General features: G+C 41.3%; 1 protein-coding gene across 1 annotated transcript in view; it reads right to left on the bottom strand.

Moving 5' to 3' along the window:
- Positions 1–5208: 5208 nt before the first annotated feature.
- Positions 5209–21690, bottom strand: part of sh2b2 (SH2B adaptor protein 2) — a 31113-nt gene continuing 14631 nt past the window's right edge. Inside the window, exons 2-9 of the mRNA XM_083886204.1 lie at positions 18361–19330; positions 11106–11207; positions 10901–10992; positions 10444–10544; positions 10189–10350; positions 9385–9587; positions 8692–8866; positions 5209–5945 (exon numbers count right to left, since the gene is read on the bottom strand). Coding sequence (XP_083742330.1) covers positions 5620–5945; positions 8692–8866; positions 9385–9587; positions 10189–10350; positions 10444–10544; positions 10901–10992; positions 11106–11207; positions 18361–19299 — 2100 coding nt within the window. The 5' untranslated portion in view covers positions 19300–19330 and the 3' untranslated portion in view covers positions 5209–5619. The remainder of the gene's footprint in view (positions 5946–8691; positions 8867–9384; positions 9588–10188; positions 10351–10443; positions 10545–10900; positions 10993–11105; positions 11208–18360; positions 19331–21690) is intronic.

The raw sequence follows: 21690 nt of genomic DNA, 5'->3' as shown, positions 1-21690 counted from the left end.
GCAGACTAAGAGTACTTCCGGTAAAAATAAACTCTCATTGGTTTCTGGTTGAGTGACGAAAGCAGAAGTTGCAGCCGTGTTTCCGGTCCGGGCCCCGGTCCTTTCACGGCAGTGAAATGGCAGAGGTCGGTCAGAGGCTCTGGACCACAGTTTACCGACTCTCCGCTTTCAAAAACAGCCAGAGTCGAGCGGTGAGCACCGGGGACAGTCCCGCAGCTCTGCGGCTGCACTGCAGCGTCAGTGACAGCCGCGTTAAAAAGGAACCGACCCGGAACCAAGGTGATATTCTGCCCGAGTCAGAGATTAGAGCAACACACTGCAAACCAGAGACATTTCCCAGAGTGAACGAAAGTCACCACTCACAGCAGAATGGGAGTTGTGCCGCAGCTTTGGAGGTAAATTCACTACGATTTAGCGCATTTGCTCAAACCAGAGAGAAGACCCAGACTCATAGAACAGCTTTGCACCAGTCTTTCCTCCATGAGAAGCCACAGCCTCTCAGGATGTCATCCTGGTCCAGAGAAGCTGTCTCCGTCCACCCTGACACTTTCAAGTTCAAACAGCAGCTACGAGCTCTCTGCACTGTCTTCTTTATTCTGGCAGAAGATTCAGGTTATGGACCATCTTCATCAACTAGAAGCTACAGCTGGAGGAGTTCAAAGGATGCTCCTCTGCACAGAGGTAATACGACCTATTATGACATCCTCAAAGTATCCCCTAGTGCCACACAGTCCCAGATCAAGACGGCCTACTACAAGCAGTCCTTGATTCACCATCCTGACAAGAACCCGGGGAATAAGGAGTCCTCTCGGCACTTCATTGAGATCACTGAGGCTTACGCGGTGCTGGGCAACATCACCCTGAGAAAGAAGTACGACCGGGGCATCTCGATCCAGTCCGTTGCCCAAGGTGCATCAAGCAGATCTACTGGCTCCACACAGCAGCAGCATCATCATCATCATCATCACCAGTATCAGGAGCAGCAGTATCGAGAGCAGCAGTATCAGCAGTATCAGCAGCAGTATCAGGACAGAGCCAGGCGGTTCTCCGAAGCTGCCAGGAAGCAGAGAGAGCGGGAGATGAGAGCCAGGAGGGAGCGCACTCTGGAGGAGGAGAGGGAGTACCGGGACAATTGGGTGCGAGATAAAGGGATAGAGGGGATTGCGTTGGTTATGATGTCCGTGGCAGTGGTGTTAATAATACACATCTGCAGGTCCTGAAAAAGAACTACTACTACTGCACATGTGATAACTCTGAAGCAGAGTGTGCTGGTGCAGTGTCTCAGACTGTTTCGCTTGTGTTGCACAATTTCTGACTGTTGGAGATGATAGTTTTTAGTTTGTTTTTAAAGGGGTTCAGAGATGGTCTTTTGCATACCTCGGTTGTAACGAGTTTCTGTTGCCTTTCTATCATTTTGAACCAGTCAGGTCATTCTCCTGTGAGCTCTGACGTCAATCAACAAGACATTTGTGTCCAGACAACTGCCACACAATGGATAATCTGTCTTTTTCAGTCCATTCTATGTAAATTCTAGAGAAGGTCGTGTGTGAAAATCCCTGTCGATCAGAAGTTTCTGAAGGGGAAACAAAAAGTATATGACAAACACTGTAACTGCAAAAGCACCCAGTTAATTAGTCATTTTATTTATTATTATTATTATTAAACGTGGAAAATACTTTTTCGCTGTTGGTATGAGGGTGCTCACTAAACCCTTTTTAATTTATTCCCGATTTACAAATATTAGCACATTTCTGAAGCCAATCGATTCCCTGTACACCCGAATGCTGCTACGCTGAGGATTGAAAAAATAAAGTGTACATGCTGACCAGTGCACAATATGTCAATTATTTGCAGTGAATGAAATCACACTGCGACATCTTCCTAGGTGTGAAAACATACATGTGTTATGTACATTAAGATCAGGATACTACATCATGCATATGTGCAATTTGACTAAAAAGAGTAGTATATTTTTATTCATTCATAAAAATAGTCAACATGTGGTTGTATTTACTAAGCATTTCATTTCCAGTGTTGTGTGGGCTTACCTCTAGAGGGCGCCTTTGTACATCAAAATGAGCTCCATCATTACAACTGGAGGCTGGAGGGGCTCAATGAGTCTTAACTCCTGCATGATGAGGTGATGCTGATGCATGTATTACTGTCAATTACAACTAAAAACTAAATAATATGAAGGCTGCTCAGTCTCTAGGATCATAGATTTAAGTGCATTGAATGTTTACCGGTGAGTATTAGTGACTTTGCATCAGGGCCTAAATATGGAACATCAGCTATGTTTAAAGGTGCATTATGTAATAAATCTAAAACAATTGGCCATAAAAGCTTCCTAATATGTCACAGAGACTCGTGAATAATGTTCATATAACAAACTGAACTCACCAACAACAACTTTTTTTTTTTTGGCATGTGGCGCCACCTACCGCCGTCTACCAATCATTGCAGTCGATAGAGTTTCAGCTGCCGAGCAACCATGGGTTGCATGTTACGTCAGAAAACGAAACCTAAAAGACCTCGGTATTTTGAATTTGAATGTAGTAACCGTTTTTGGTCACATTCTTACATATGGCACCTTTAATTTAACAACCTGAAACACTAAAAACAACAACAACACATGACCTGATGTTTCACACTGAACAGCGATGAATGAACTCGGTTATATTTGTATCAGTGAAGCACTGAACTTTTCTGAGCCTGCGTCAATGACGAAAACAGAAAATGTGAAATGGTTTGTTCACATTTTATTCACAGAAATATAAAGTAGTATGTCAAGTACATCACTTTGTACAAAATTGCACAGACTCTTCAAAACCCAGTCAAACAACAGAAAAAGTAAGGAAGTTCAGCTTTTTAAGAAGTGTTACGAAAATAAAAGGGGGCGACGTGAGCAAATCTGTGATATGTGAGGCGGGACTGCTGTGACAGATGGGCTTTCATCGAGGAGAATCGATCAATCAATCGTACATAAATAAGACTCAATAGGAAAAATGTAATTTACAATGGCTGAGGAATAAATACGTTCCAAAAATAGGATTCAAATTGGCACATGAGCTGCTCTGTCTGCTCCTCCACTGAAATCGAAATTTCACCTTTGAAGCTAAATGGCCATGCTTGACAAGTCGCACGCAAAGTCCAGATATGTTTATTACAAAAGGTTCAAGTGTTGCATATGTTTCAAAGACTGTAGCTGCTCGAGGTGATTTGAAGAGCATTGTTTTTCATGATTTAAAGGGGAATTATCTTCACTTGTTGTCCTGCCGGCAGACAGCGAGAGTGGCGTCACTCAAGTATCTGTGTGGTAAATATGAAACTAGACCACAATTAGCTGGACAATGTAGTGTAGCAAGAAGGCTGAAACTGGGATAAACCGCTAACTTTGGCTGAAAGTAACAGAAAAACACCTCTAAAACTCACTAATTCAAACTTGTTTGTTCTTCTTTAGTGCAAACTGATAGAGAGAGAGAAAAAACAACAAATTAGTGTTAAATCTGCCATATGGTTTCTTGCATGAACTTGGGTCTGTAATTGCGCAGAGACTCTTGTAACCATCTGGTAACTGGTCCTAACTGAGAAACAGTCATTTTAGCATTTTATCTTTCATTCTCGCTTTCCATTCTTCGCACCTGCTTGCTATATTTGATCACTGGTGACAGGAAGCAGAGTTCTGTTACAGACCTGATCATAACTTTTGGAAAGCCTGTGAATGAACTTATTTCATAATATAGGGTATTTTGTATTAAAATGTATATTTATGTGCTCGTTTAGTAACTTTGTGTGAGTGTTTTCAGTTTTTTTTTTTTTTAAATTAATCTCAGTATTGTAAAAAGAAAGTGTGCAAATGCACACATTGAAAATAATAAAGACCAGAGTGCTGGGCAGGGCTGATAAAATTAAAGAAATAGCAAGTGTCAACACACTTGTTAACCCTTTAAGGTACTACTCAACCATTTGGTCGACCACACTTTAAGTCACTATATCTCATTGAAAAATGCATCAAGTTGAACTCACTAACACTTAATTTGACTTGTTCTGAATGTTGTAGTTTATGAATTATGCAAACCAATTTTATTATGAACAGACGTCTCAACCGTTTGGTAGAGGCCTGTATCTGAAATACTGTAGGGTCTAATAAAAATAAAAAATAAAATAATAAAAAATGCAAAGAAATACTTTTTCCATTACATTTTTCTTGGTGCATACCTTAAAAGTTCAATGTCCGTATTGTTTCGTGAACACAATACGCTTTTCTATTCAAGCATGGCCACCTAGTACCCTTTATTTCACAAACTGAACTATACCAGTTCACCCACACGGCCACCTGAAGGCTACACAATCAGCACACAATACTGCCATGCTACTGCTATTCCCTCCCCTCTGCTGGAGTTGGTATAATAATATCGTCAAGGCATTTACTGAACTCCTATATAACAGCATATCTAATCTACAGGTTATCGATATGATGAGCAGTTGAATGCAGGACCAGCACCAGTCGCAGGGACCCTGACATCCATGATCTGGAAACACTACTGTAGCACACCAAATCACTGAAAAAACATGTGGACTCCACACACACACACACACTCATAGAAATAACCTCAGCATGATGGCACGACGAGAGCCACCCAGCCATGTACACACTGAACTTTGTAAGACGACATGTAACCACCTCTGTGAGTGAGTGTGAGTGAGTGTGTGTGTGTCGGCGTTGCAGCTTCCAACAGAACAGTGAGAACGAAAAGCTTTTGTGTGTTCACTAAGTTTGAAGCAGAAACCGAAAACAGTGAAATGATCACCTGCATTTATCTGATGGGCTGTTTGTGAATCATCCGCCTCATCATCATCATCATCATCATCATCATCATCATCATCATCGTCATCACTATAGGCAACAGTCTGTTCAAGTTCAAGGTAAACTAACTGTCAGGCACTAAGACCCTTTAGGCTGTACACGTTAAAGTAAAAACACCTCAGCGCTAAGACTAACACACCCATGATTGTAGCACTGATGTTAGTGTAGAGCGGGACTTTGGAGGGAAGAAGCCCCACAGGGTCAGTGAGGATATCCGGGACAGACTCGAAGCAGCTTTACAAACATTAATGGGATGCTCCCGGGAGCTTGAAGGAGCTTTGACTCTTCAAACTCTGAGTCCTTCAGTGGGGGGGGGGGGGGGGGGGGGGGGGGGGCAGTGAAGGGCTCTGCTCCCAGGGAACTGTGGGCAAGGGTGAACAGGAAGTGGTTAGAAGAGGTGAATCAAAGCCACATGATTTCACTGGATGACTTCCTCTTTGCTCTCTTATGTTAATCTCCCCTACATCTTGGTCTAATCTCCTTCTCATAATCTCTACGTCTGTTTACTCACTAGTGAATTTGAAACAAAGGAGCCTAAGGGATTTATTTATCAGCATGGACACACGCAGCGCAGCGCGATCTCACCCGCTTCCCCCGTGTTAGAGAAACGTGAAAACAAAACGAACACAGGAAACAACGGGTGACCTACACTGACTCATCACCGACAGAGCGTCATGTGTCACCTCCAGCTTTCTGTCTGTCACCCACAATTTCACAAAATACACGAGAGAGAGAACCCTGCCGTGTGCAGATTAGTAGAAAGAATACTGGTTCTCCACAGCTCGGGCTCTGCGGGTGCCGTCAGCGTCGTGGTAGTCCTCGGACGCCCCGGCAGAGGCCTCCAGCAGGCGCTCGGAGCTGTTGCTCCGGCTCTGTAAGCCTCCCCCTGTACCTGGGTCGCTGCGGGAGAGAGAAGGAAGGGTGGTGGGAGATGAGGAGGTGCTGGAGGAGAGCGGGGCATCAGGGGGAGGAGGCCCTGCAGGCACTGTGATCCCAGGAGGGTGCAGGGCTGGCTGTGCTGAATCTGTCCGGCAGCCTGTGTCTCTGGGCAGGGTGGAGATGGGAGGCACCGTCGCTTCTTCAACAGAAAGTGAGAAGTGAATAAAAGAAATATTAAAGTAGACATATTATACCCTATTTCTACAAGTGAACCTAGTTCCCTGGTGTCCTAATGAACATGTCTGTGACATGCTTTGGTCAAAATACCTTAAAGATGAAGCACCACATCAGTTCAATCAAAACAGCACTGTTCAGAACGCTCGGTTTTGAGTGTCTGTCTCTTTAAATGCAAATGAGACACAGGAAACTACGTCAGCGTCACTGAGGCTCCGTCAGCTAACAGCAGTTAGCATTTGGAAAAGCCATCATTTGCCGACTCTAGCAGGCACATTGCAGTCATATATAAAATGTATTCACTGGACATGTAAATCCTCTGAGGCTGGAAGTTTGTGTAGAACTCTGTGCTGCACTGTGCAGCCAAGAATAGAACACTTTGCCGACTTCCGGATTCTATTGCCCTCGCCTGCACTCTCATGCTTTTTAGGGACAAAGCAGAGCTCAGAGAGACAACCATTCCAGGAATGTCTCATTGTGACATAGCAATGAGTGCAGAAGTCAACATTGCGTGTCTTATCTTCTGTACTTAGACAGGAGGACCACAAACACATGACTGAGTCATCTTTTTTCACACTTTGCCTACTCATAGGGCCTCCAGAGTCCCAAATATAAGTATTTTTATGATTTAAAAAGTTGATTTTGCATTTTATGTTCCCTTTAATAATACATATAGATAGTTGACTGTTGATGATAGTTTTTTTTATGCGCAAAAAGCTCCTTCATAGATTAATGTAGTCCTACTTTATTATCCTTTTTCTTGGTGGGAAATAACGCCAACAACACTGGTGCCAAAATCATGCCTGACCAGTGTATCAATAAAGCCTTTTATGCCCTGAATCAAGCCTGTACTCTATGTCCATGTGAGGTAGTGCATGAGAGTGTGTAGGTCCAGCATGTGTGGGAACAGAGGGCCTCTTTGTGACCACCAGGGCGGGTTGGGGCCGAAGCCTCGGCCTGCATGAAAAACTCCTGCGGCATAATCGCCCACTCACTCTCCTGTACAGGAGGGCATTTATCCCCTGCCAGCAGAGTGGAGGGGCAGTCTCTCTCTCTGTGTGTGTGTACTTGTATTTGTTACCTCTTTAGGACATTTTTCTGGCATAAACACTGACTTGGTTTGGACCAGAAGTCCTCGTGGAGAGCAAAACCTGGTCCTAACGATTCAGAACATCATTTGTGAGGAACTGGTGTGAAATAAATTTGAATTGTGTTTAGGTTAAGGTTGGGTTAACTGGTTATGGTAAAGGTTAGGGATAATACTTTGTTTAGGCTGTCCAAATGAGGGGGTGTTCTGTGAGTTTTAGTGAAACTTCCTCCATCTGTATGGACAAACATGTCCATATCTAACCACATATCTAACTGTCTGGAGATTCCTAATCTTACGCCATTATTCTTCAGTGACTCTTGAGTGGGAAAAAAAAGTCTTTCTTTGAAACAAGTTTCCAGTTTCAGTTACAGAAAACTGTATTTATCCACAATAGGTTTAGCAACTTGGTTTAGCAGTTCCCAGCCATGAAGTCAATATATTATGCATTCATGATAATGACACAGCAACATTTAAAACATTCAAGCTGTGAGTGAAGCAGCACAGTGTGTACGGTCACAAGGAAACAAGCAACTACCCATGACACTGGACTTTTAACAGCCAGCATTGTAGTGAGAAACTCTGCAGCTATAGCTTCAGTTTTAAAACAGTTACTCTGTTTCTATTTTACATCTTTTTATATTAAAAAGAAAGATGTCTGATGTATATTAAAGGTGCATTATGTAATAAATCTAAAGCAACTGACCATCAAATCCTCCTAATATGTCACAGAGACTCAGGAATAATGTTCATATAACAAACTGAACTCACCAACAACAACAGTACAGACAAAATATTTGCATAAAAAAAAATATTTTGCAGACTACAAATCATGTTTATGTTTTGAAATCATGTTTTGGCATGTGGCGCCACCTACCGCCATCTACCAATCATTGCAGTCAGTAGAGTCTCAGCTGCCGAGCAACCACGGGTTGCCAGTTACGTCAGAAAAACGAAACCTAAAAGACCTCGGTATTTTGAATTTGAATGTAGTAACCGTTTTTGGCCACATTCTTACATATGGCACCTTTAAATGTGTACTTGACACTAAACTGATTCTGATCATAAGCCGTGAGGAAGTAGTAGTAGTAGTATACATGCTATTATACATAACTTAATTGTTTTGATTTGTAAGAGAAAGAATGCGATGATTCATCTAAAAATACAAAATGGTCTTGGAAGGCTATGGGGAGATTTCGTGGCACATGTCGGTTCAGCATCAAGCCTAACATCAGGGTGTAAACTAGATCTCAAGGAACAGGCACATTTGGATTTGGATCGGTTGCTTCAATGGAAATCCAGATAATGGAGGCCTAATCATGGAGTAATTTACATTCCCTGTGTAGATGGCATTTCCAAAGTAATACAAATAAAAGTGCAGCTGGGACACTGCAGCCTGTAGATGACAATAATAATTAATGGTAACCTCCATTTGAGATGTAAAATCCTTAAAAGTCCCATAAGGTTGCAGTTATACAAGCTCCAGGGTCTAAATTGGGTGTTTGGCTGAAGATGACTACAGTGGTAGAACATTAAATGGGCTATTAAATTAGTTTATTACAGACATGTTGTGTCAGAATAAATTAATCAGGAATCGATGACTTTTTATGCGTTATGCGTGTACCTGTTGTCGTGCTCCTCTGCACTTGCACATAGGAGCGTAAAGTGATGTCCGCTGAGCCGCCAGATTCGAGGGGGATAGGATGAGCGTGGAAGTGTCTCAACATGTCCGACACGGTGTGGAACCACAAGTGGTGGACGTGGCACTGGCCGCTCTCGTTCACCGACAAGCGCAAATGCTGGGAGGAAGAGAGGAAATGTTAGGAGGAGGAGGAGGAGGAGGAGGAGGAGGAGGAGGAGGAGGGGGGTGGCAACGTTTGACCATCGTAAGCGAAAGGCGGGGAATTGCAGCATGAGACGCAGTGAACTGATCTGAAACAGGCAGATCAAGACAGAGGTCAGGACATTATCTGAGAGGTTTCTGCATGTGGGAGCAAGAGCAACTCCAGCACCACGGCTGACACCAGAGGAAGAGGCAGGAGCGGACACATCCTCAGCACTGCCGGTCCGGCAGGATGTGATGTGCAGGGATCACGTTACATAAGAGAACACTAAATATTCACATCACTGCATTTTTCCCAAGGCCTGAACTACTAGTCGGCTGTGAGCTGCAGCGGCTGCTTCCTAGATGTCAAGAGATCAGGGAAAGACTCTTTTTTGTCTTGCTTAAAACACACCTATAAATATTTAAAAAAAATAACAAATAATAAAAACTCATGGTGTGATTTTTTTATTGAGTGACTTTTTCCTGCCTCACCTTGGCTTTGCCTTGGAAGTTGAAGGTAAGGACATATTCGCCCGGCCGCGTCTCACTCTGACGGATCACAAAGAGGCCGTGGCTCCTGGCCCCGCCCGCAAGCACCAGCTGAGCTGCACGCACTCGTGACAGCGTCCCATGGAACCACGGGTAACCTGCCAAACTGGCGTCGCCATCCGAGTCTTTAGCTCCTTCACTGCCACCTGAGCAGAGTCACACACAAATCAGAAGTTTATCAGAAAAGCGTTTTGGGGTCACTTAGAAATGTTCTTATTTTTGAAGGAAAAGCACTTTTTTCATTGAATATAACATTAAAAGAATCATAAATACACTCTATACATTGTTAATGTGGTAAACGACTATTCTAGCTGCAAACGTCTGTGTTTTAATGGAATGGAATATGTACATAGGTGTATAGAGGCCCATTTCCAGTGTTCTAATGGTACATTGTGTTTGCTAATCACATTAGAAGGTTATTGGATGATTAGAAAACCCTTGAAAACCCTTGTGCAATGATGTTAGCACAGCTGAAAACAGTTTTGCTGCTTCTTTGACAAAAGGGCAAAATTATTATTTTTAATAAAAATCATTATATCTAATATTGTCAATGTCTTGACTATATTTTCTATTCATTTTGCAACTCTTTTGATGAATAAAAGTGTCTTTAAATGGAAAACACAAAAAAATTGTATAGGTGACCCCAAACTTTTGAACGGTATTGCATATATATATATATATATATGTGTGTATAAAGGTTAAATAAAAATATACATTTGTAAAGAAAAACAAATACATGCTTATTACCTGCAGAGGAGTTGGATGCCTGGGCCTCTGGAGACTGGAGGAAGCGCTCGAGAGGCATGTGAGACGGGTGTTGGGTAAAGGGGGGTTCCCTGCAACGGACTGAGGGGGCGCTGTAATGCTCTGCTGCTGTGGGACACGACCTCTCCGGAGCACGATAAACACCTTAGGATGTTTAAAAAAATAATAATAATAATATTAGCACATTTTTTCTGTATGAAAAGACTTGATTGTGACAGTTGGGTCTTCTTTGCTCACCCTCAGACAGCAGCTCACAGCTGCAGGAGGCCACCATGGAGCAGTCTTTGGAGGCCTGGCCGTGAGGACATGACGCGAGCTCGATGTCATCGCCGCTGTCACTGTACACAAGCAAAAAGAGGTCAGGAGAAGCACAAGAACTCCACACACACACACACAAACACAAACACACACACACGCACATCCTCATCCTACAAACACGGACACAAATAATCCCTGTGTTTACAGCCCAAGCTGCACCCACTGACGTCCACTAACCCGGGGAACTGATGAGGAATGTCGGCGGTGCAAGAGGCGCCCATGTTTGTGTTCATGCTACTTGTCAAAAAACCCCACTAATTTCATGATTAATGAATGTGTGTGTTACCCGGCCACCCACCTCCCCCCCTTGACCCATACACCCCCATCTCTCTCTCTCCGTCCTCAGCCAACAGCAAATATTTATCTGGCGGTTTACCCCGGGTCTGTGCAGTCCTGAATGTCAGCAACCCAGGAGTTTTTCTGCAGCGAATCAATGGTTTCCAGGATGTACTCTCCCCCATTTTCCACCTGTGGAAGCAGCCAAACACTGTGATCACACACTGCGCTCTTTTTCGAAGGACCACATCGATAGAGCAGTTCATTTTAAAGCGAGTAGTCGTAGCAGTAGTAGATGGTCTTACCTTGAGAACAAAGGTGTTGTCCTTGTCAGGCATCTCCAGTGGCATGGTGGTCCTCACCTCCACGATGGCTGACAGAGGGATGCTCACTTTGGGCTTCGAGGACTAGAAATTCAAACAAGATATCACAAGGTGAGCTTTACGCAACAAGGTTCCAACACATTTGACACCAGAGCATGGAAGCAAGGAAATAACGAAAGCTAAAATTGAAAAAAAAAAAAAACAGTGTTAAAAATAATGCGGTAATTAAAGGTGCCATATGTAAGAATGTGGCCAAAAACTGTTACTACATTCAAATTCAAAATACCGAGGTCTTTTAGGTTTCGTTTTCTGACGTAACTGGCAACCCGTGGTTGCTCTGCAGCTGAGACTATACTGACTGCAATGATTGGTAGACAGCCGTAGGTGGCGCCACATGCCAAAACATGATTTCAAAAGATAAACATGATTTGCAGTCTGCAAAATATTTCTTTTAAACACAAATATTTTGTCTGTACTGTTGTTGTTGGTGAGTTCAGTTTGTTATATGAACATTATTCCTGAGTCTCTGTGACATATTAGGAGGATTTTATGACCAGTTGCTTTAGATTTATTTCATAATGCACCTTTAACTGAAACTTAATTGTGCAACAAAACTAACGGAAATTGTCGCGAAAATGTAGATTTATTTCATACATAAAACTTTTGGGTTCACATGAAGTGTAATTATTTTAATAGCAATAGCATCTTTTGTTGGGGTTTTATGACACAATACTTATTTGGACCTTTGTGAATCTTGCAAAACTAACAATAACACTAAAATTAATACAACTAAAAAAAACCCCGAAGATTTACAAAAAAAATAAAACTAATATAAACAAGCCAACCCACTCCAGTCAAACGAAGTCAAACGAAACAAAAACTAAAACGAATGGAAACTCCCAAACTATTACAACCTTGCACCAAATCATTTCTTAGTTTCCTTTAGTGTCATGTATTGACATAAAAGAATCTATTCTGATTCCACACAATCACTCCAACACAACATAAAGTACACTATGTTTGTGTCCTATATGTCCCAGCATGGGTGGCATCACCACAGCTAAATTAAACCCTACGTTCAGGAAGGAACTGCACCACTTGTAAAAGTACAAATTTTAGATTTAACGACGAAAAAAATGGTAGTGGTACAGGTTTAAATACTACCTCTTTTTTATTATCGTACGTCTTTAGCGTGAAACACACCCATCGGCTCCTCAACCTCAAACTCCGTGACACGTGATAATCGAGTGAATCGTGTGTGTGTGTGTGTGTGTGTGTGTGTGTGTGTGTGTGTGTGCAGCCTTAGCAGTAATGAAATAAACCCCTCCTGTCTGCTGTGTTTGAATAAATGATTAAAATATTATAAACCAACATTAATGGAGCAGCGTGTTTACTAAAGATTACACATTCTGAAACATGTATCCACAGCTCGGGCGTTGACTGATGAACAAACATAAAACACACAGAGTTTACATGAGAGTGAAGACAGAAAACATCCTGTCCTCAGTTTGCCCTCTGCACTGAGTCTAATCTTAACAGACCCTAAAGAGTGTGTGTGTGTGTGTGTGGGTGTGTGTGTGTGTGTGTGTGTGTGTGTGTGTGAGAAGCAGGCTGACTGATGGCCTGTCAGAGTCTTATCAGCTGATCTGTCTGGACTAACACTGCTCTCATCTTGATCTGTTCATCCCCCCCCACAGCTGGATCAGATGTCAAAAACCACTTCCTGTATGAAACCATTTGACCGTTTCCTGTATACGTCTCTACTTTGGGAAGCCACATGCCCAGTGTCAGCTTGTTTGGATTGTGCAAACTGCACATGTAAGTGATATGTTTGTGAGCATGCAGCAGTCAAACTCAAACTCCTCCTGCACATGTTCAGTCTAAAACACGTGTCTTTTCCCCCCTCTGATTAAAACTGCAGTGTGTGACTTTTAAACTCAAAACACTGTCAAATGAGTCCAAACAGCGCCGATTATTACGTTTTCTGTAAATAATTCTATTGCTAAAAAAAACCAAGTAATTAAACAATTTCTCCGTTCTCCCCTGCACTGCTGCTGTATACACACAAACGCTCCCCCCGTCAGGTCTGATGTAGTTTTAATTGACAGAGCCTGTTTTCAGATAAAGAAAGCAGCATACAGATAATATCACATAGTTTCTGTTCATGAAAACTAAACTGAGACAGAAAGGTAACATAATAAAAATGACCCAAAAATCAATCTGTGTATTTTCCGTTCAATCCAGATCTGTTTGGAAATCAAAACATGAAAAACAAAAAAACAAGTTCATGTTGTTACTTTTTTTCCCTCTTTTTTTAAACAGTAAAAAAGAGATTGTTTTATTCAAAATATGCTTGTAAAATATGAATTGATTGTCATTTCTTATTTTTATTTTCCATGTCTCCCTTAACATAAGGAAATGGGGAGAAATGTGCATTTTGTCAAATTCCACAAAAATGAAAAGATAAAAAAAAAAAAAAAAAATCAATATTCAGGCTCTTATTCTCACACTTGATATTCTGGTCATGTTTAACTTTTGTATAATGTATGATGTAAATGAAAGGTTGATTATTGGAAAAGAAAACAAAAAAACAGCTCACTTTTCGTTATCCTTGTTTTGATTTCCAAACGGATCTGGATTGAACTGAATATACACAAATGAATTAAAATCCTATGACTTTTCATTACTTTCATTCAAGTGAATCTATGGGACTGTTTTGATATTTACTTGCTGAATGATTCACTGTGCTCTGATGGTTCGTGCTGGACAGGTAGCGGAGTGAGAGAGAGAGAGAGAGAGAGAGAGAGAGAGTGGGTTTCTATGTTGCCTACTGTGTCTGGAAACTATGCTGATGAGAACGGTCAGACAGAACTGAAACAGCAAATGTTTGGGGCCTAAAAGGAAAACTATGAGGCAAAAGCTGCTGTGAAGTTCAACGGAGCAAAGAACAAGAATATATATTTATGATTTAGCCATGGAGAATTCCATTTTAAAGCCTCAGCAGGTAAAACCAAATATGGTTTCGGTTAGTTTCCGCCAGACAAAAGCAAGAAATTTGACTTTTTCATTCAAAAATTGGCCATTTGAAAGCTAAGGTCATTTTCTTGGATGGTTTTGGGGGGTTCTTTCCCAGCTGGTGTAATAAAAGAAAGTGAAAAGTGGTTAACCCAGGTTCACACTATGTCAGCTGGGATTGGCATCAGCGCCACTGCGACCCTCATGTGGAGGATAAAGCGGTAAAAGAAGAGTGAAAAGTAGTTAAAGGCTGTCTTTAAAAAAGAAAGCTAGACAATTTACCATCCACTTAACAAGGTAACCATATGTTATTTATTATTTATATGAGTAAAGCAATATTTGACTAAGTAATTTCCTGTTCTAAATGCTTGTATCATTGAAAAATGGCTTTTTGCCTTTTAAAGGTCCAGTCTGTCACATTACCATGGTTATTATAGTTTTGAAATTTTCATTAGTTATTCACTTAAATTCAATTCAGTTTTATTTAATTCAACAAATTTAGTAGTTTTAGTTTAGTTTTTATTTAGTCTTAGTTTTTCAGGTATTAAGAGAAAGCCTTGACTTGTAGACGCTGAAAAGGATGAAAGAATGCTTGACACCAAATCTGGATTATAAAATCCTTTAAGTTCATTCTTTAACTTTTAACACCAGCAGGCAAATCAAAAGTAAAACTTCACATTCCAGAATGAAGTTTTGGAAAAATGAAGACGAAGCTGAATTTATATGCAGTAGATAGTTTATTTGGCTAGTTTTAGTTTTAGACTTAGTTTTCGTTAACTATAATAACCCTGAACATTACTTGGCATAAATTGAATATACTATGCGTAAATTTGTTAGAAATAAGTGTGTAATTTATTTCGAAATGAAAATAGTCTTTGATTTCTGTTGTCTTTACTTTAAACATGCTTTTTGGAGGCAGCCATCTTGTGCCGCCGTGTTTCTAGCACGTGTTTTGTGTTGACATGAACAAATAACTTTCTGCTATGCAAAGGCATAGCTCCCTGATGCTCTTTGGTAAGGGAGGGGGTGCTGCTGTGTCATCATGCAGGCAGTTAACATGCTGCAGTGGGGGCGTCTCTGCCCCACAGAGCAGCCAGCAGATTGATAACCCTGACAGAGCCAGAGCCAGAGCAGGAGTGAGACTTTATGAGTCTGTTTATCTTTCCGACACTATTGACTCGCCACTGCTATGATTTGCACGACCTGAAAAGGACGGCGGCAATAAAACACACTCAGATTGTGCGTCTGATGACATATGTGTGTGTGTGTGTTCTTGTAATTGCGGCATACTGAGGACCAGTGAGAGTTTTTAACCAACAAAGTGAGATATTTTTACGGAGTGAGGACATTTTGGCCGGTCCTCACTTTGTTTTCATTGAAATCACTTCCTTAGGGTGCTATAACATGCTATACTCAATTTGTCAAAAAAATAAATAAAAATTTTGGACGAAATAGTATAGTATGACATTTTTGTCAAATTTTGGACCAAAAATTTTTTGTCAAAGATGTTTTCATATTTTGCTCGACATAGTATAGTGTGACATTTTTATCTAATGTTGAACCAAAAAAAAATTAATCTAAAAGTTTTCCAGCCCTTTGTGCTCTGGGGCTCCACCCGCAGACATTTTATGGTACTGCAACCAGTAGTTCCTTATAGATGTCATTCAAGAAGTAGATATTTGTAATTTTGTTGATTTATAAAGTGGAAGTGCTGGTCCTCACTTTGTCAGCAACCCGGTCCTCAGTATGCAGCAAGTACAAAAATGTGTGTGTGTGTGTGTGTGTGTGTGTGTGTGTTTAATTAATGTGTCATCAGGACTTTAAGTGTTGCTCTGAAGATGAAACTGCTGAGGCACAGTTGTTACATCACGTTTTTATTTTTGAATGTTCCTCTTGTGCTTCTCAGAAAGTTTGGAGTGACTCACAGAACTATTTTGGTTCCTGTTTTCAGTTTGTCATCACAGCCCCATTCGAGAGATGAAACGCCCGATCGATGGCACATGAAAAGGAAACGTTGTGATCCCCTAACTCTTACAGAAATCAATGTAACAGCCTCCTCTCTCTCTCTCTCTCTCTCTCTCTCTCTCTCTCTCTCTCTCTCTCTCTCTCTCTCTCTCTCTCTCTCTCTCTCTCTCTCTCTCTCTCTCTCTCTCTCACACACACAATCTTGAGTTTTCTCAACCCGGCTTCTTCAACCCCCTCCTGCTCCCACGTCTGCCTCCCACCTGTCCTTACCCCCTCTCCCCTCTTTCTTTACCCACGTTCCCACCAGCCATGATCAAAGGACAGTGGCAGATTTACGCACACACTCAGCTGCGTCGCCTCAGGGCTTTCTTAAGGTCAGAGGCAACGATCTGGAAATCCCATACAGAAAAATGTGAAGCGTGCATGTTCGTGTGTGTGTGGTACAGGTATTACTAATGTTGTGGGGACGTAAAACTGTTTACACAGTCACATTATGGGGACTTGTGAATGACTATATTTTAAGGTGAAGAAATGTTTTGGGGTTAGGTTGAGGGTAGGGTTAGCGTCAGGTTAGGATTAGGCCAGTAGTAATTATGGTTAAGATTAGAGTTTGGGTGAATTCCAATTCCTTGCTTAAGCCTCAATCTCCCTCTAGCTCCCGCTAGTGCTAGGGCTGTAACGCCCTTAATATTGAGATTTTCCAAGACCACCCTTGGGAGCAAGGGCTACCCAGAATGCATTGCATGTTTTGACATAACAAAGATGGCGCCAAAAGCAGCGAAACGAGTACACTACAAATGAAGTATTTTCTTTGTTAATAAAAATATAAAAATGATGACAACCATTGTATTATCTTAGTTTAGGCCCATATTATGGATGACGTCATTGTTGCGTAACATTTACTTTTATTTTACGATCTTTTGTCAATAGCCGGCCGGTTCGGACAAGCGATCGTTTGCTATAGTTTACTTTTTCAATAAGTCGTGGTGTGTGGTAACTGTCAGCTGAATATGTCAGTGGTTGTGGTATTTGTATGAGTATCATCTTATAACTAACTGACAACCTAATAACTTGACTGACAAACGGATCGTAATAAATAATCGTGACATAAATGTGTTCTTCTTCTTCTTTTTTGGAGTTGACAGACTGGATGCTATGTTCGCGTTATTCTGCCCCCCGCAGTCTGAAGACGTATCTGCATTTAAGGGGTGTCCCATTTCTAAGTGACAAAATAACCCTCAACACTTGGTTTTGAGGGCCAGTTAAGATTGAGGGTTAAGATTGGCCCTAAGTCTCCAGGAAATGAATGTAAGTCAATGTAATGTCCCCTGAAGTCATGAAAACCTCACGTGTGTGTGTGTGGTACAGGCGTGTGCGACTCAGGGTCGATTATCAGACTGATCCATACCTGGGATCTATGTTGGGATGCAGCTAATGATTGTATTCATTATTGACTTATGAGCCAGTTCTTGTTTCAACTGGACTTAAAGTCTAATCTCCAATTAGACTTGCAGAATAGGAAATGCACTGACTGCACTTTTCCTGCTGTCTTTAACCCATGATTGGACGCAATGACTTCTTCATTCAATCCCCAGTTAAGCTAAAAGTGTTGTACTATATCTTATATATCAATCAGATGCATGGCTGAGTGAATCTCAAAAACATGTGTTAACAAATATGAAGTGGAAAAACAACCAATCCTCACATTTGAGAGGACATAAAGAGAAAATGCTTCACAAAAAAAGTACATTAATAAATTATTTTCTTTAGATTTAGATTCTAGTTGATTAATTGATTGTTCGATTGAAAGAAAATTTGTCTGCACCTATTTTCAGGGACAATGATTGAATTGAATTGAATGAAATTGAAATTCCACACATCACATAAACTGTTTTCATTATTTGTTTGAGTAGAAATGTTAAGCCATATCTTCTTGCAGCGTCTTACATGGTTTTAGGATTTCAGGACTTTTATTACCTAAAGGAGAGTTTGTTTGATCAAATCATGATCACCGTTTGGAGGATCTCTGAATGTCTTCTCTAGTTTGTCAATAAAGAGATTAAAACAAGTCTGGGACTTTCCATCTATCCTCCACATGAGGGTCTTTTGTCTCTTGAATGTGTTCTGGCAAATTAAAATGTGTATTAACATTTACAATGAAGGTACTCATGACTGATGATGTTAGTTGCTGTCCTACAGTTACAGTTATTATTAATCTACTCATTCATTCATTCACTGCTGCTGCTTGACTGTTTACCTTAGGTGGTACGTAAAACTCCAGCAGGAACTTCTCGCCTCCTTCCTCTCTTCTCGTCTTCCTCAGCAGTAGACGGCACTTCTGCCATTGTGCAGCACCCATACAGTTTGTGTCGTCGGCCACCATGTACCTCAGAGCGCCTTCCCTCTGGATTTCCAGCATCTCCGCCTTGTGGCCCTGGGAACCTCTGGGAAGACGCAGTTTTTGGGACCACTTCTCTCCCCCTGCCGCCTCACCCCCCGCCCCTACTCCTATGCCCGCTCCTCCTCCTGCTCCCCCATTAGCCCTCCTGGCTCCTGGGGGAGCATCAGGCTCAGGAGAGGCCCGTCGGTGCCACATCTCCTTCACCCCGTCCACCACGCACAAGCTCATGTTCCTCAGAGAGAAGCCCTTCTTGAAGCGAGCCTTTGGGTGACTCACCGACACATCCTCTGAGCTGCGAGACTGTCCAAGGGCAGACACCTTGTGGGTCGGCTGAGAGCCTCGGGGGGCAGAGGAACCGTTGCCTCCGCCCTCTATCCCTCCCCCTCCACTGTCCATACTGTCCAGAGATTCACTTGAAGCCCCAGCGTCCTTGCGCCTCTGGTAAAGGTCGTGGCCGTAGGACAGTGGGAAGCCCTGAATTCCAAGAAAAGGAACTATGCTGTACTTGGGTGCTGCGTTGGAGCCGTTCTCTCCCGGTGAGGACGCCTGGTTCTCCCGGGCCTGGGTCAGAGCGGCAGAGAAGCACTCCAGGAAGTGGTGGGCAAAGTGCTGTGAGAAGCTGGCATCTGCGCCGGGCGAGTCGTAGCACGGGTTCTCTAAGAGGAAGCGCTGGAACTTGTCGGCAAAGTCTGCAGCAGTAGCTCGAGCGTGGAGCTCACAGAACTCTCGCCAGTCAGGCAGTGGGCACGAGGAGGAGAGCTCCGGGCTACCGGGCACCACCGCTGCTCCGTTCATCACTGGGCCATGCCAACCCACCGAGGAGAGGCTGCAGAAGAGGAAGAAGAGCACAGGGTCAGACTCAGACAGTTATGGAACAGCCATAAGAAAGTCAGCTCACTGTCAAAGTGCATCAGGGCAAGTGGATCATTTCCTGAATTTCAAAAATTCATATAAATTATTCCTTAAGAGGTTTGCAAATATTTTCAACATATCCTTGTTCAGGGTGATGCCGACTATTATGATGGTAAATTTCAAGTCATTCCGACTTACTTTTTGTTTTTGAGACGAAAGTCAGCTCACTGTCAAAGTGCATCAGGGCAAATGGATAATTTCCTGAATTTCAAAAATTCATTTAAATTATTCCTTAAAATATTTACAAATATTTTCAACGGATCCTTGTTCAGGGTGATGCCGATTATTATGATGGTAAATTTCAAGTCATTCCGAGATACTTTTTGTTTTTGAGACTATAGTCAGCTCACTGTCAAAGTGCATCAGGGCAAATGGATCATTTCCTGAATTTCAAAAATTCATTTAAATTATTCCTTAAGAGGTTTGCAAATATTTTCAACGTATCCTTGTTCAGGGTGATGCGGATTATTATGATGGTAAATTTCAAGTCATTCCGAGATACTTATGTTTTTGAGACAAAAGTCAGCTCACTGTCAAAGTGCATCAGGGCAAATGGATAATTTTCCTGAATTTCAAAAATTCATATAAATTATTCCTTAAGTGTTTTGCAAATATTTTCAACGTATCCTTGTTCAGGGTGATGCCGACTATTATGATGGTAAATTTCAAGTCATTCCGAGATACTTTTTGTTTTTGAGACTATAGTCAGCTGTCAAAGTGCATCAGGGCAAATGGATCATTTTCCTGAATTAAAAAAAATCATTAAAATTATTCCCTTAAGAGGTTTGCAAATATTTTCAACGTATCCTTGTTCAGGGTGATGCCGACTATTATGATGGTAAATTTCAAGTCATCCGACTTACTTTTTGTTTTTGAGACTAAAGTCAGCTCACTGTCAAAGTGCATCAGGGCAAATGGATCATTTCCTGAATTTCAAAAATTCATTTAAATTATTCCTTAAAATATTTGCAAATATTTTCAACGGATCCTTGTTCAGGGCGATGCGGATTATTATGATGGTAAATTTCAAGTCATTCGAGAGATACTTATGTTTTTGAGACAAAAGTCAGCTCACTGTCAAAGTGCATCAGGGCAAATGGATCATTTCCTGAATTAAAAAAAATCATTAAAATTATTCCTTAAGAGGTTTGCAAATATTTTCAACATATCCTTGTTCAGGGTGATGCCGACTATTATGATGGTAAATTTCAAGTCATTCCGACTTACTTTTTGTTTTTGAGACGAAAGTCAGCTCACTGTCAAAGTGCATCAGGGCAAATGGATAATTTCCTGAATTTCAAAAATTCATTTAAATTATTCCTTAAAATATTTACAAATATTTTCAACGGATCCTTGTTCAGGGCGATGCCGATTATTATGATGGTAAATTTCAAGTCATTCCGAGATACTTTTTGTTTTTGAGACTATAGTCAGCTCACTGTCAAAGTGCATCAGGGCAAATGGATCATTTCCTGAATTTCAAAAATTCATTTAAATTATTCCTTAAGAGGTTTGCAAATATTTTCAACGTATCCTTGTTCAGGGCGATGCGGATTATTATGATGGTAAATTTCAAGTCATTCCGAGATACTTATGTTTTTGAGACAAAAGTCAGCTCACTGTCAAAGTGCATCAGGGCAAATGGATAATTTTCCTGAATTTCAAAAATTCATATAAATTATTCCTTAAGTGTTTTGCAAATATTTTCAACGGATCCTTGTTCAGGTGATGCCGACTATTATGATGGTAAATTTCAAGTCATTCCGAGATACTTTTTGTTTTTGAGACTATAGTCAGCTGTCAAAGTGCATCAGGGCAAATGGATCATTTTCCTGAATTAAAAAAAATCATTAAAATTATTCCTTAAGAGGTTTGCAAATATTTTCAACGTATCCTTGTTCAGGGTGATGCCGACTATTATGATGGTAAATTTCAAGTCATCCGACTTACTTTTTGTTTTTGAGACTAAAGTCAGCTCACTGTCAAAGTGCATCAGGGCAAATGGATCATTTCCTGAATTTCAAAAATTCATTGAAATTATTCCTTAAAATATTTGCAAATATTTTCAACGGATCCTTGTTCAGGGTGATGCCGACTATTATGATGGTAAATTTCAAGTCATCCGACTTACTTTTTGTTTTTGAGACTAAAGTCAGCTCACTGTCAAAGTGCATCAGGGCAAATGGATCATTTCCTGAATTTCAAAAATTCATTGAAATTATTCCTTAAAATATTTGCAAATATTTTCAACGGATCCTTGTTCAGGGCGATGCG

This window comes from Microchirus variegatus (assembly GCF_963457635.1).
Source record: "Microchirus variegatus genome assembly, chromosome: 3".
In the NCBI taxonomy this organism is placed as follows: domain Eukaryota; kingdom Metazoa; phylum Chordata; class Actinopteri; order Pleuronectiformes; family Soleidae; genus Microchirus; species Microchirus variegatus.
Note: the sequence above shows the minus strand (reverse complement) of the source record. Positions and strands in the feature narration are given on the sequence as shown.